Raw genomic sequence first — 14449 nt, forward strand, 5'->3', positions numbered from 1 at the left:
GGAAAAGACCATGTATGCACTCGTATTACAGACAGAGGACTAATTTCCTTATTGCACAGATAGTGCCCGCAAATCACTAAGACGAAGATGCCTAGCTTATCTGCATAGGCAAAGCATTCCAGGAGATGGTTTATAGAAAAACAAGTGCTTTCATACGTTACTGGTAAGAGTATATACTGAACAACCCTGAAAAGCATTTTACCAGAATCTGTCAAACTTTCTAGTGCATATATTTTCTGACCCAGCAATTTTGCTTCTAGGAATTTCTCCTACATCTGCAGTTACACCTGCACACAATGACATCTACCAAAGGTTCTTCTCTGGGGCATCATCATAGTAAAATGTGGAAAAACAAGCTAAGTGTCCTTTGATAGGGAATTGTTCATTGCTTATGGTTCACTCATACAGCGCAGTGCTCTGCATCAGTAAAAACAATGACATGTCCTGATGTGGAATGGCCACCAAGATACACCATTCGGCAAAAACCGGGCGATGCCAATTGTGGGTACAGACTGCCATTTCTGTGAAAGGATACGCATATTCTTGTAGATGTTAAAACCATCTGGAAAGATGTCACTGTTTCTGGGGAGAGGATCTGAGTCGGGGGACCAGGGAGAAGAGAAAAGATTCCAGCTTATACCCTCGTGTGCCTTTGGAAGTTTGCATCTTGTGCGTTCATGAATTACTCCAAAATTAAAACATTCATTTAAAAATAGTACTTAAATAACTGGTTAACCATCTGGGACATCCAGGTGAGCACCTCCTCAAACCATATACACAAAATGTTCCAAATGGATTCAATGGAAAAGTGAAATTAGAAAAGTCCTACAAAATCTCCTTTTCATACTGTCATTCTGAACTTCCGTGTGCTCTGAGTCTCGATCTCCCTGCCAGAACGAGGGCCCTGGCTCTCAGTTACCCAGGTGTCTCCTGGGCTGCCAATTGCCTGCTGCTGACTCTGGAACTATGGCTCCACCCGCCCCTGACCTTCGGACGCCACCTCCCTCCTGGGCTCAGAAACTCAGAACTCTCCTAGGCATCCTGAACTCATTCCTTGCCAAGGTGAACTCAGGCACCTCTCCCTTCCCTGCCCCAACCACTGTACCTCTTCCTGGATGGATAGTGACAGTCAATGTGACAGCCATCTCCAAGAGTCCCTCTAAGCCAATACCTTAACTGTAGCTCCTCACTTGTTCTCTTTACCTTCTGTTATAGACTGAAATGTTTGTGTCCCCCCCCCAGCCCATTCATATTTCGCAATCCTCATGCCCAATGTGATGGTATTATGATGCGCGAACATGAGTGGCGCCCTCATGAGTGGGATTAGTGTCCTTTTAAGAAAGACCCCAGAGAGCTCCTTTGCCTCTTCCATGCTGTGAGGACCAGCAAGAAGACAACCGTCTATGAATTAGGAAGCCCTCACCAGACACCAAATCTGCCTGTGCCCTGACCTTGAGTTTCTGCCTCTAGAACTATGTTAAATAAATATTTTTGTTTAAGCCACCCAATGGGGCACCAGGGTAGCTCAGTTGGTTGGGCATTTGCCTTTGGCTTGGGTCATGATCCCAGCGTCCTGGGATCAAGTCCTGCACCAGGCTCCCTGCTCAGCAGGCAGCCTGCTTCTCCCTCTCCCTCTGTCTGCTGCTTCCCCTGCTCTCTCTTTCTGTCAAATTAAAAAAAAAAAAAACTTAGGGGCGCCTGGGTGGCTCAGTGGGTTATGCCGCTGCCTTCGGCTCAGGTCATGATCTCAGGGTCCTGGGATCGAGTCCCGCATCGGGCTCTCTGCTCAGCAGGGAGCCTGCTTCCTCCTCTCTCTCTCTGCCTGCCGCTCTGCCTACTTGTGGTCTCTCTCTGTCAAATAAATAAATAAAATCTTTTAAAAAAATACTTAAAAAAAAAAGCCACCCAATATATGACATTTTGTTATAGCAGCCCTAACAGATTAAGACTCCCTGTCCACTCGCACAGGCTTGCACAGTGGTTAAGAGCCTAGGTCTGGAGTCAGTGCTGGGTCTGGAGTCCGGGTGCTGGAGCTTGAATGTAAGCCCTGCCCCCTAGTAGCTGTATGACCTTAAGCAAATAGTTTCAGCACTCTTTATTTTTTTTTTTTAAGATATTATTTTTAGGTAATCTGTACACCCAATGTAGGGCTCGAACCCACAACACCGAGACCAAGAGTCGCACGCTCCACTGATCGAGCTAGCCAGACTCCCTGAACTTCATCATGCTTGCCCTCAGTTTCCTCATCTGTGATGTGGGCAGAAACAGCACTACTCAAGGGTTGCTGAGACGTTTAAATTTGTGAGTTGCCCTGTCCAATGCCTGGAACTTAGTAAGAGCTCATCAGTATCAGCGACTCATTCCATTGATGAGTTGTACCCAGTGAAGCCCTCTCCAGCTCAGATCCTTTCCTTCCCTACCATTTCACAGGTTCCCTCCTCACCGACCTTCAGCCGGCTCTCTTTTCTGGCTCACACCTACGGCCCAGTAGAACTTCTGGAGCACCAGAGGGTGCTCTGCCTTAGGGGCGAGCCCATTAATGGGTCATGCCCCCTCCTGCCCCCCAGGGATAGGCTTACCCAGTGTCCTCCCGTGCCCTGGGGTGTGGGAGGAGCTGCGTGCAGGCATCATCATTGAGTAACAGAGTTTGGAGCCACCTGGCTGTGTCATTCTCCCAAGGGCCTTGCGGGAGACAGAAAAACACCTCGTTTGTGTCAATGTTTGAACTATTTCAGAAATTGTCCCTGAGATGGCCCTGCAGTGCAGATAACCATCTGTGGGTTAGACATTTATTAATGTGTAACTTAGGGGGATGGCAGGGTGCAGCTCTGGCTGGGCCTGCACATGGCGCAGAGGGCCAGATCTGGCCTCTCCAGTGACTTGCTGTGTGAACCCAAGCTGGGCCTGTCCCCTCTCCATGCGTCTCTGGTTTCTGTGTGGGCCCTGAGGGGGAAGAAATGGATTCAGATAAAACAGGCAGGGAAGAGACCGCTAGGCTGGGCTTCTGTCCCCTGGGTGCTCCTCTGCCTGGGCCCCTCTCACTTATTTTCAGCTGGACTTCTGCCTCTCCATTTCTTTTTTTTTTTTTTTTAAGATTTTATTTATTTATTTGACAGATCACAAGCAGGCAGAGAGGCAGACAGAGAGTGAGAGAGGAGGAAGCAGGCTCCCCGCTAAACAGAGAGCCCGATGTGGGGCTCGATCCCAGGACCCTGGGATCATGACCTGAGCCGAAGGCAGAGGCTTTAACCCACTGAGCCACCCAAGTGCCCCTGCCTCTCCATTTCTGACCAACTGCCACCTCAGGGCACCAGGGCGTGGGTCCGCATTTGTCAGGCACAGACTCCATGTGTTACACGCTGTGGGAGCACACCGGACCATACATAGTTCATCCTTTCAACAAACCATGACACCATTTCATAGATGAGGAAACTGAGGCACACAGAAGTTTAATGACCTGTGGTCAGTGAGGGCTCCAGAGCCTGATCTCCTCACCTCTCCCCTCCACAGCCTCAGTGCTTGTGAGGACCTGCTATGGCTCAGGGCCCCGCCAACGTTACTGGTTTAATCATCACAATAATCATCACTGGTACGTGCTCCTTACCCCATTCTGTAACCAAGGAACTGAGGCTGAGAAAGATGATGTGAAGGACACAGCTTGTAAGTGGCAGAGCTGGGATCAGACCCAGGGACATTATTGGGCTATAAAGCCCAGGTCTGCCTGTGACTCCACATGGCCCTCTCCAGCACCCTGGCCCTGGCCCTGGCCCTCCAGTCCTCCAGCCTGCAGCCCTCTGGCCGGCCTGCAGCAGTCTTCATACCAGGTGGCCCACAACCAATTAACCAATTAAACTCCCCCCACAACTGTGGGTTTCATATGGGAGAATTGTGGCAGCTACTAAAGGGGCCATTCCTGGGTTCAGACTGCCCTGGTCCGGCCTCCTGAGTATATAAGGCAGAGGCCTGGCTCAGAGCCCAGTCTGTGACCAAAGACCACTGCCTGGAACAGTGTGACCATAAGGGAACAGACCTAGCAAGGACCACTGGGGCGCTTAGGTCCTGGGAATTAGAGTGGTCCCTGACTGCATCTCCCCAATCGAGACACAGACACGCTCCCACAGCGTCAGGCATCCCTACAGACGTCCACACATATTCACACAGGACTCTCCTGGACGCCCCTTTACCCACCCCAACTCCAACTCCAGACACGCCTGCCAATCCCTGAGCTTCTGTGGCAGTGAGTGCTCAGAGGCCAAGGCCCCCCAGAACAAGTCCCAGTTCCATGAGGGCTTGATCACGCACACACAGTATCAAGAGGCACACACTTAGGGCTCCACAGTTCACCCTATAGAGTCACACTATCACTGCCACTCCCTGCACACACACAGCCTCCGCTCCTCGAGGCCAACAGGCTCCCTCTGCCTGCCCTCCAACGCCCCCTCAACCTTTCCCCCTCTCTGTCGCCCCCCACTCACCTCCCTCCTCACCCCTCCCCGCCCCTGCTGCCTCTCCCTCCCCAGCTCGCCCAGCTCAAGCCCCGCCCCTTCCGAGGACCCGCCCCGTCTTCCGAGGCGTCCCGCCTGCGTCTAGCGTTCCGGGTCAGTGTCCCGCGGCTGCCAGGTGGATGAGGCCAGTGAGACTCATGAAGGTGTTCGTCACCCGCAGGATCCCCCCCGAAGGCTGGGCGGCGCTCGCCCGGGCAGCAGAGTAAGAGCCCCGCGCCCCCGCGGCACGCCGAGTCCCCGGGCCCGGCCCGGGGTCGGGGGTGGTGTCGGGGAAGGGACTGCGGATCCCGAGCCCTCCCTGGCTGCCCGCACCCCGCACACAGGGTGACTCAGCGTCTTCAGGCGGCCCGGGGCGGGCTGGGGGCGGCATCCTTACACCCCACTTATTTTTGGTGGGGAGGGCCCGGCGGCGCAAGGACCGGAGGGAGCCGGATCCTGCGCTTGCGTCTTAGCCGGCCTTGCCAAGTACCTGGCCTGGACGGTTATGGAGTTTGGGAAGGCTTAAAGAAAGTTCTCTGTGGCCTAGCCTTGTCCAATCCTGTTGCAGTGACACAACTTTTTGCGGGCACTTTTTGCAGGGCCCGCAACTTCCCTGGGCACGTGCAGTGCAGTGCGGGTGAATGGAAAGGCATGGGGAGAGGGGAGGCGGAGGGTGATGCAAGATCCAGACTGTAATCCTTTACCCTAGAGCTCACTTTTGGCAGGGTCAGGGACCTTCGCAGTCACTGGCCTGGTCCCTTTGGACAGTTGGCAGGGGCTTCTTGTGACCCTTAAACTGAAGATCATATGCTAGGTTTTCAAGTGCTTCATAGATATAAATGCTTAATCCTTGCAACACTCTGAAGTTGGTCCTATAATTCCCATTTTACAGATGAGCAAACTGGGAGAGGTTAAGTGCCTTGCCCAGAGTCACAGCTGCAGTGTGGCCGAGTTGGGATTTAAACTCAGCTCTGTCTGACCGGGGCGGAAGCACTGTGTCCTCCAGGTCTGCACTGCCAGTGTCTGGCAGCGAGAAGGCAGAACCCAGGCTCAGAAACCAGGGCCATGCAAAGAGATTTGTTTGTTTTGTTCAATGTAACAAAACCTTTGCTGCCGGCCTGCCAAGTTGCAGGCACTGAGGAGGAAGGGAGAGGGCAGAAAGCAGCTGTAGCATTGAGTGCTGTGCCCATGGGAAGGAGGCTGCATGGAGGCCTGTGCCCAGGCTTGGTCTGCCAGGTGCTGCAGCAAGGGCCTCTGGGAGGCACCAGCCGCCGTCCTGTGTGTTGCCACATGTGATGCTGCACTGATTTACATGGCAAGGACTGGGAGGCTGGGCAGCTCCTCTGGAAGCACCTCCACGGCTCATGAACTGTGGCAGAAGTGGCCTTCCTGGCAGGGTGCAAGTTGGAGACTTTCCTGTTGCATGGACTCCCAAGGACAGGACATTCAAGCCTCAGCTGGTGCAGGAATGGCCCACCTCAAACCGGGGCTCCCCACTGGCCATGAGGCCTCCTGTGAGGGAGATCAGGCTCTTCCTTGCTTTGAGCTGAGAGCTGTCCCCATGACTTTCTCCTTTTAGTCCAGGCTCTTGTCAGGCCTTGGTGACCTCCACTCTGTGACAGCCCTTTACAGCCACCCTCTTGAGGCAGTTCTGAGGCCGCCCGTGCCTGACCTTGACCCAGGGGTCCTGAGGCAGGAGCAAGCAGAAGGCAGTGGTTCTCACTCTGAGAGGGAGTGTAGTCCCAGGGGGTCTCTGGAAGTCTGGGGGCATCTGTGGCGCTGCCCTGCTTCTGAGTGATCTTTCTTGTGTCTTCAGCTGTGAGGTAGAGCACTGGGATTCGGATGAGCCAATCCCCGCCAAGGAGCTGGAGCGAGGTGTGGTGGGGGCCCATGGCCTGCTTTGCCTCCTCACTGATCGAGTGGACAAGAGGCTTCTGGATGCTGCAGGTATGTGCTGGGCAGGGCTGGGGAGGGTTCCGAGGGCATCTTGGCCCCATAGGGCATATCAGTCCGCTACAGCTGGCTCCTCACACACCCCTGCAGGGACCTGTCTGAGTTCCGAAGGCATTCACTGCCAAACTAGTCCTGAGGAAGCAAGTGTGTGCAGCTCCGTGTGGCACAGGCATTGCTCCCCTCCTGGCCACAAAGCCCTGGAGGGAGCTATGAGGGCAAAGACTGTGGTGTGGAGGGAGCGCGTGAGTCCCTAGGCCCTCATCCAGCCCTGCCCCAGCCTTGCTTTATGACCTGGAGAAAGTCCCCGTCCCTTCTGGGCTCATTTGTATCGTGCAGGAGGGCCCAGCTTAGGGTCAGGCACCAGCAGACACCCAGAATGTTAGCTCCAGCCATGGGGCCCAGCCCTGGGCCAGGGCAAATGTCACCCTAGAAAGCTCTTGGGAGGAAAGGCTCAGACATCGAGGCTGCTGGATGGGGAGGGCCTGCGTGAGTCCATGCCGAGCCAGTCCATGCCCCAGCCTTGGCCCTGGAGCTTTCCACGCCCGGCCCTGTGGAGAGTGTGTGTAAGGGTCGCACCCCCAGCCAAATCTCAGTGGACACTTCAGTGTGTCCACAGCAAGGCCCCAGGGGGCGGTCATAGGAGGCTGGAGGCTCACTGAGGGACAGTCCCGTGGGTGAGCGTGGAGGTCTGAGTGTCTGAGGCCTCAAGGCGAACCGCAGCTCTGTCACTCGGCAGCCTGTGACTGGGGCCGGCCACCTCCGCTCCCTGAGCCGCAGAGTCTGCCCACAGAGGAGTCACGTTGGATTGTTGAGTCTGTCAGGTAGGGTTGCTTAGGATTCTAGCCCAGGAACAGAGATGTCAGCCTTTCCTCTTGTTCTCAAAAAATAAAAATAAGCAGATGGCCCTGTGATATCCCTGGGGGTATGGGCTGGACTCCAGGAGGAGAGATACAAACAATGCTCTCTCTGCACCACAGGATCCAATCTCAGAGTCATCAGCACCATGTCTGTCGGCGTTGACCACTTGGCTTTGGAGGAAATCAAGAAGCGGTAAAAGCAGCTTACGCTCTGGAAGGGTCAGGGGAGAGGGCCGGCCCCCAGAGTGGGAAAGGGCACTGAGTATTCATTTGCTCGTACCCTCCTCCGCCCCCCAGTGAGACTGTGAGGGGCCTGCCCGTTCGCTCTGTCTGCGTGAGCACAGGGCAGTTACGACAGGCCGCGAACGGTCGGACGCTGTGGGTAACTACATCTGTCAGGTAGCCCCCTTGCCCGTTCAGCCTGGTGGCTGATCTTGACCACAACCCCTTGAAGTAGGAAAGGTTCGTATTATTATTAAGTGAGGAGATTCAGAAAGGGTGAGTAGTAATTTGCCCCAGACTTGGGGCCCTGATCTTTCATCTTTGTGTCCTGCGCCAGGCGGGAGATAAGCGAACCAGAAGGAGGGCAGTCAGTTCCTGAGTGCTCCTTTACAGCTCGGAGTTTCCCGGTGGGCAGTGCAAAGAGGGAGGAGAGTGGCGGCATGGAGAGGTCCCAGAGGTAGAAACTGGTGAAGGTGCCTGAGGCCTGTGTTGCCACCAGATCTTTGCTTCGTAGCGGCATCCGTGTGGGCTACACCCCAGATGTCTTGACAGACACCACGGCAGAACTTGCCATGTCCCTGCTGCTCACCACCTGTCGCCGCTTGCCAGAAGCCATGGAGGAGGTGAAGAAGTGAGTGAACCCCAATGGGAAAGTTGGCTGTGCTTGGCAGCTGTGTGCCTGAGGCCCTGGCGTCCCCCTGGCCTGGATGTGATCCCTGTCCCCAGGGGGGCCTCTTCTAGTGAGCAGGGACAGACCCAGCCAGACTGATGAGGGGCAGAGCTGAGCTAAAGACACGTGTGTGTGAATGGTGGCTTTGAGGGGAAATCATGAGGGAGAAGGATAGGGAGAGACAGATCAGTCTTGTCCGGTTGGGGAGGAAGTAGGGGCAGGGGCAGGAGCATGGAGTGTAGGCTTCCCCTGAGAAGTAGCCGGTGGGCATCATCGCTCAATGCCAGCAGCTCGGAAAGCTGACAGTGGTTTCACAAATCCTTTGGTAGCGAGACCTGGCCAGATGACAGGAGGCCATCGAAGGCCTTTATTTCTTTCCCTCTGTGTGAATGTTCATGCTTTGCCACCAGTAAACCCATGTGTTTGATAACAGGCAGCACCCTAGATGCTGCCGAGGGTATGGGATAGAACAGACAATATGCACCAGGAAACCTTTCTGAAATCGGAAAATTGCAATGCCTGGCCTGAGGGTTTCGGATCAGGGGTTTGGGTCTGTGCATCCAGGCTTAGGGAAGGCACTACAGCTGCTGGGAGGTGGGCAGATGGGCCAGTGCAGGCCCTCGGGGCTTGTGGACCAGGGTTTGAGGCCCCGGGCTGGGGCCGGGGCTGAGGCAGACACTGAGAGCAGCATATCCTGCTCACCCTGCTGCCCCAGGAGTCGGCACCCTTCTCGGAGGTGGCTTAAGGCAGCTCTGTCCCCCTCCTGTGCACCCAGGGCCGTGGGGTGGGCCTGGGGCTTTACTTTGTGTTGCTTCCCTGGGGCACTGGGAATATTGGTTTTGGAATCCCAGATCCTGAGTTCACAGCCTGCTGCTCCCACCTCTGCCCTGGCTGGGTGTGACCTCAGGGAGGCCACCCTTGCTGGTCTCAGTTTCCCCATCTGCAAAATGGGATGAGAACTTCAAAGGCCGCTCCCAGCCCTCAGAGGCTGTGCCGTCCAGTGCCATTAAGGGAAGAGTCATTCGAGAGCTGCTCATCCACAGCACTCAGTGGCTGTGGTGTAACTCGTGCTATGGGCTGTCCTGTGGGCTGGAGAGCAGAGTCTTCTACCTCTTGGGCCCCAGCCCCTGCCTGGGGATCCTGGGTCTGTGTGTTCACAGAGAGCCTTCATCTTTGCCCGAGGCCGGGCTCTGACCTCCCCCATCCTCTCCCCACAGCGGTGGCTGGAGCTCGTGGAAACCCCTGTGGATGTGTGGCTATGGACTCACGCAGAGCACCGTGGGCATCATCGGGCTGGGGCGCATCGGTGAGGCCCCCAACTTCCCGCTGGCCCACCCCAGCAACCTTGGTGTCGCCTGTGTCTCTGGTGCCCGGGGTCTGGGTGTTGACCATCCTTTGGAAAGAGTGGCCACCCTGGGCTGTTCCCAGTGCACTTTGCATGCAGTAGGGACATCTAATGGACAGACCCCGCTTCCTAAAACACAGGCAAAAGCAAAAAATAAAAGAAATGAAAGTAAGAGTTCCTTAAGAACTTGCTAGGTGATGGAAGCATGTTGAGTCGGGATTCTTTATGGTCACAGCTCCATACAGAATGGAGGAAAGCAGTAATGGCTGGGTTGGGGCCTTGAGGAGGGCTTCCTCAAGGCTCGAGCTCCCCCAAGCCTGCCTGAAGGCATTTTGCTTGTAAAGCTTTAACTTGGGAACCAGAGGATCTGGGGGCAGAGCTTACCTGTGATTCTGCAGACGGGCCAGAGCTAGTTTTCTCCCAGGGGTCCCTGCTTGGAGAAGTCTGGCCTGAAGGCTTGAGCTCAGCCAGGCAGCTGTCTGTGGTTCTCCGGCATCTTCCTGGTCCAGAGGCGAGGGTGAGGGTGGAGAGGATGGACAGTCCGGTCAGCTAGCAGTGCCTCTCCCGCTGGAGAGTTGCTTGGAGGAACCCACCAGCTTTGGGGCACATTCTGATTTTGGAAACCCAGCAACCCAAGCCTGTCTTTCGAGCAGGACATGTGACAATGTCTTAAAAGCTTTGGGGTGAGTTGGCATGCCACTGGAAAGTCCTAAGTCCTAAGAAGAAGTCCTAAGAAGTCCTGGGCTGTGTTAATAAAAGCAAACAGTCCAGAAGGAGGGAGAGGACTGCTTTGTCAGACTACTCTTGGGGTGCCAGGTCCAGTTCTCAGGGATGGTTAGCAAATGGCTCTCATGGTACCCAGGGCCAAGTCATAGCCACAGAGGAGCTCTGGTGCTGTCTCCAGGGCTCTGAAGGGCTGTCACATGGCCCCCCAATGGCAGCATGGGCCTCTGGGGGGCTGGCTACACTGGGACAGGACCAGTTAAAGTCAGAAGTGTGCTGATGGAAGGACACCCCCCCACCACCACCACCCCAGGGACTCTCTGTCCTTGGAGCTGCTGAGTTCTGCTCCTGCCCTCTGAGCGGTTGGGGGCAAGCCAGGACTCTCTTTGCCTCCAGGCCAGGCCATTGCTCGGCGCCTGAAGCCATTTGGCGTCCAAAGATTCCTGTACACGGGGCGCCAGCCCAGGCCTCAGGAAGCTGCAGAATTCCAGGCCGAGTTTGGTAAGTAAAACCTTTATTTTCGCAGGAGCCCCATCTGAGCCCAGTAGGGGGGGTGTCTGTTTCTGTAGTGGCAGCATCTTGGGCAGGTGTAGCTGGGGCCCATGATTCGCTCAGGTACTAGCTAACCTAGCTAACTGGGGCCGGGTCAGAGAGCGCAGGGATACACCCAGGCCACACAGGGAGTTCTCACTGTGCCTGAGGGCTCTCCAGGCTTCCTGTCTCTCAGAGTTCCTTGTCACCACTGTCCCTGCCTGGGGAGAGCACCAGGGATGGTGACAGATATAAGGGATTGCTGGGAGCTTTGACACCCAGTTTCTCTAATAAACCGGTGAGCACTGTTCCCCAGCCTTGTGTCCCATGGATCTAGCCCCCTGTCAGGGGGCATAGTGTTGTGAGCAGAGGGCAGCAGAGGGATTTTAGCCATTCCTCACCCCCTTGGCACACTGGGGCCTTCCCGCCCCTCTCTGGCCTTAGTTTCCCCATCTGTAAGACCAGAAGGCTGGATAAATGATGCAGTATACCAGGAGCCCACCAGGAGGGATAGTTATCAGAGGTTTTGCGGGGACGCAAGGCCTTCAGGAAGCATCTTGGGAGTTTGGCAGGGGGAGGCGAGGGTCTGGTCTCCCATCCTTTTGCTGTCTCCATCCTGGGACTTGGCGTATCATGGAGCCCTGCCCTTCCCCAGTGTCCACCCCCAGGCTGGCTGCTGAGTCTGATTTCATCATCGTGGCCTGCTCCTTAACCCCTGCAACCAAGGGGCTCTGCAACAAGGACTTCTTCCAGCAGATGAAGAGCACAGCCGTGTTTGTCAACATCAGCAGGTTCACTGCGGCCGCCCAAGCTCCCTGGGGCCCCGAGAAAGCATAGAGAGGGGCTGTCCCTGCTGCCGTGATCCCCGTGGGTTGTCCGTGACACCTTGGGTGGAGCCTCCCCCTCTCTAAACCGACCCATCAGCCAGACCCAGCTCAGAAGTCCAGTAAAGGCCACCAGAGAGTGCCCTGGGCTGGGAGGAGTCGCCACAGAGCAGGTGTGGCTTGTCAGTCCGGCAGTAGCACGTGGCAGACTTGGTTCAGGGAGTGGAGGCATGATAGCAACGAGTTACCAGCCAACCTCTGGCAGTCTGTGTTCTCTACTGCGAAGAGTTGGGTGTAACGATCTTAGCAGCCCTTTGGAGGCCAACCACCCATACACTAAGTCTGGGCCTGAGTTAGTGACAGCTTGAACTTTGGTGCTTCTGGAAAGATAGACTCAAACCCAACTTAATTCGGTTTACCACAGTGTCCCCAGGGTGCCTTCAGGCCACTGGGCATGTTACGGAGGCAGACCTCCCCTTTCTGCCGCTCCAGACACAGCCTGGTTAGTGCCCTTTGAACCTGCATAAGTCAGTTTGGAGGCAAGTAAAGGCAAATGAAGGGATTTCTTGGGGTCCCCCTCATGTCACTCCAGAGGCCCCTGTATTTATGAATGTCTAGCCACAAAGGAGGTGACCTGGAGGGGGCGTGAAACATGCAGGGGTGCAGGGCTCGTGCTGACTGAGCATGTCTCAGTCTCCGTGTGCAGAGCACCTGCATGAACCCAGGACTGGGCGGGGTCCTGTGCATTGTTGCTGACTGCACAAATATTACTTTGGGTGCAGCATGAAGTCTTGAGCCAATCGTTAGTGACAATTCAGTGGCTCAGTCACAGGAGGGAGGGCTGCTGACTCGGATGTAGGACAACTCGATGCCATGGTTCCTGCACGTTCTCAGGCAGACACCCCTGGACAGGGACCCACACTGATGCAGATCGGAGGCCCTGTTCCAGCACTAGTGGGTCAGTAAGCTCTCATCCTCCCAGCACGCCTAGGAGTGGGGTGTATTCTCCCTGTCTTACAGAGGCAGGTTACACCCTGGCCCAAGGTCACATAGCTACCGAGTGGTAGGGCTGGGCTTCTCAGTGTTTCTGTACAGACTTACTGTAAAGAAGTAGCTTATCAGACTTTCTGCTTTAAGAGTCAGTGCCTGGTCCCGTGGGGCAATCCATTCTGTGGGTGGTTCTGCCGTAGAGGCAGCCTGCGGGGAGGGAGCTTGGGGGCAGCCAAGGCACCACTGTCCTTCCCAGGGGAGAAGTGGTGAACCAGGACGACCTGTACGAGGCCTTGACTAGCGGGCAGATTGCGGCTGCTGGGCTGGATGTGACGACCCCGGAACCGCTGCCCACAGACCATCCGCTCCTGACCCTGAAGAACTGCGGTGAGAACTGTGATTTCCCGATGCGGAGTCACCCGGGCCCGAGGGAGTTAGAGGTGGTCTGGAGGTGCTGGGTGCAGAGCTGCCGTGAGCGGCACCAAGCACAGGGACACAGGCGGATGGGAGATACTGAGGCTGTTAGTGACACCGGACACGGGGCGGGGCATCCTAAGCACTGATGCTGTGGGGCTGAGGATCACACTTGGATGCTTCTTAGCCTCCCCAGCTACTCTACCTGGTTAACAGCTCTTTATATTAAGTTTTGTCTCCCCAGGGAGCTAGTGTGCCATCTCCAGACTCATATAGGGGCTGAGCCAGACCCTGTCTTTTGTGTACACTCTGGGATGGAGGTCCTTAGCTGCCTGTCCATGGGGAATGCCCCCATTATTGTAGCCCTTGGAAATTCCGCTGTCCCCACCGTCCTCACCAGGCTGAAAGGAGGAACATTGGTGCTCACGTCTGGGCTGTTGCCCACAGCTGGGAAAACCGTCCCATCCCCGCAGGCCCAGCACTTCAGCTCAGTGCCCTGGATACTGCTTTTGAAAGGTGCTCTTTGGGGACAAGTGACCTCACTCGTATCTGGGTTTCAGTAGCCCCAAGTCCTTGTATAATTCCCCTGACCCTCAGCCCCATAGGAGTGGAGCACATAAGGACAGTGGCCAAATCAAAGAGCACTAAGCAGGTTCTCTTTATTCTCACTGACAACCCCTGGTCAGGAAAACAGGGCCCACTTTAAGACTCTGGAAACACCCTTACCTCCCTCTGTTCCTCCCCTTTCCAGTGATCCTGCCCCACATTGGTAGCGCCACCTATGGAACCCGAAATACCATGTCCTTGTTGGCAGCTAACAACTTGCTGGCTGGCCTGCGAGGGGAGCCGATGCCCAGGGAGCTCAAGCTATAGGACAGGAGCCGCTGAGGGTCAGGAGGCCCACTGTGTCCCTGGAGTCTGTCAGCGGAAGCTTGATCTGGACCCACAGGATGGGAGCCAAGGGAAAAGTCTGATCTGTTCTGATCCTGCAGAAGGAAGACTGGTGCTGATACACAGGCTTGCTGCTTTTGTGGTTGGAAACATCTGAGCCAAAAGTATGTGATCCTATTAAATAATTCTCTGAGGCAGTGTGGGCCCGTAACTGGGAGAAGCTAACAAGGGCATCTGCTTACCTTTCTAAAATCAGGGCATCTGGTGATGTGTGGGCTCTGCTCTGCCCCCAACCCTCCCCCGCAACCCCTGCCAGCATGTGAGCTATCAGAACCCGTCCAAACCACCTTACCCCTCATGTCCTCCTCGACTCCTTCACTTGTCCCTCACCGGCGATGGGACAACCATGGCCCAGTGGTGACCATGGCACTTGCTATCTAGACCATCCAATTAATATACATGGTCAAGAGAACCAGGTAAGGTCACAGTACTCTTACTGTTTTGGCCAAGAATAATTGGCAGTAGGTGAGTTTAATTTTTATTTA

At 55.5% G+C, this 14449-nt stretch overlaps 1 protein-coding gene across 1 annotated transcript; it reads left to right on the forward strand.

Moving 5' to 3' along the window:
• The first annotated feature begins 4541 nt into the window (after positions 1–4541).
• Positions 4542–14098, forward strand: GRHPR (glyoxylate and hydroxypyruvate reductase). Its single transcript, XM_082694885.1, has 9 exons — positions 4542–4707; positions 6301–6431; positions 7415–7487; positions 8031–8147; positions 9404–9492; positions 10651–10755; positions 11441–11576; positions 12856–12986; positions 13765–14098. The coding sequence occupies exons 1-9, from the start codon at positions 4625–4627 to the stop codon at positions 13884–13886; spliced, it is 987 nt and encodes a 328-aa protein (XP_082551011.1). The 5' UTR covers positions 4542–4624; the 3' UTR covers positions 13887–14098.
• Positions 14099–14449: the final 351 nt, after the last annotated feature.

Source organism: Mustela nivalis (assembly GCF_964662115.1).
Source record: "Mustela nivalis genome assembly, chromosome: 13".
In the NCBI taxonomy this organism is placed as follows: Eukaryota; Metazoa; Chordata; class Mammalia; order Carnivora; family Mustelidae; genus Mustela; species Mustela nivalis.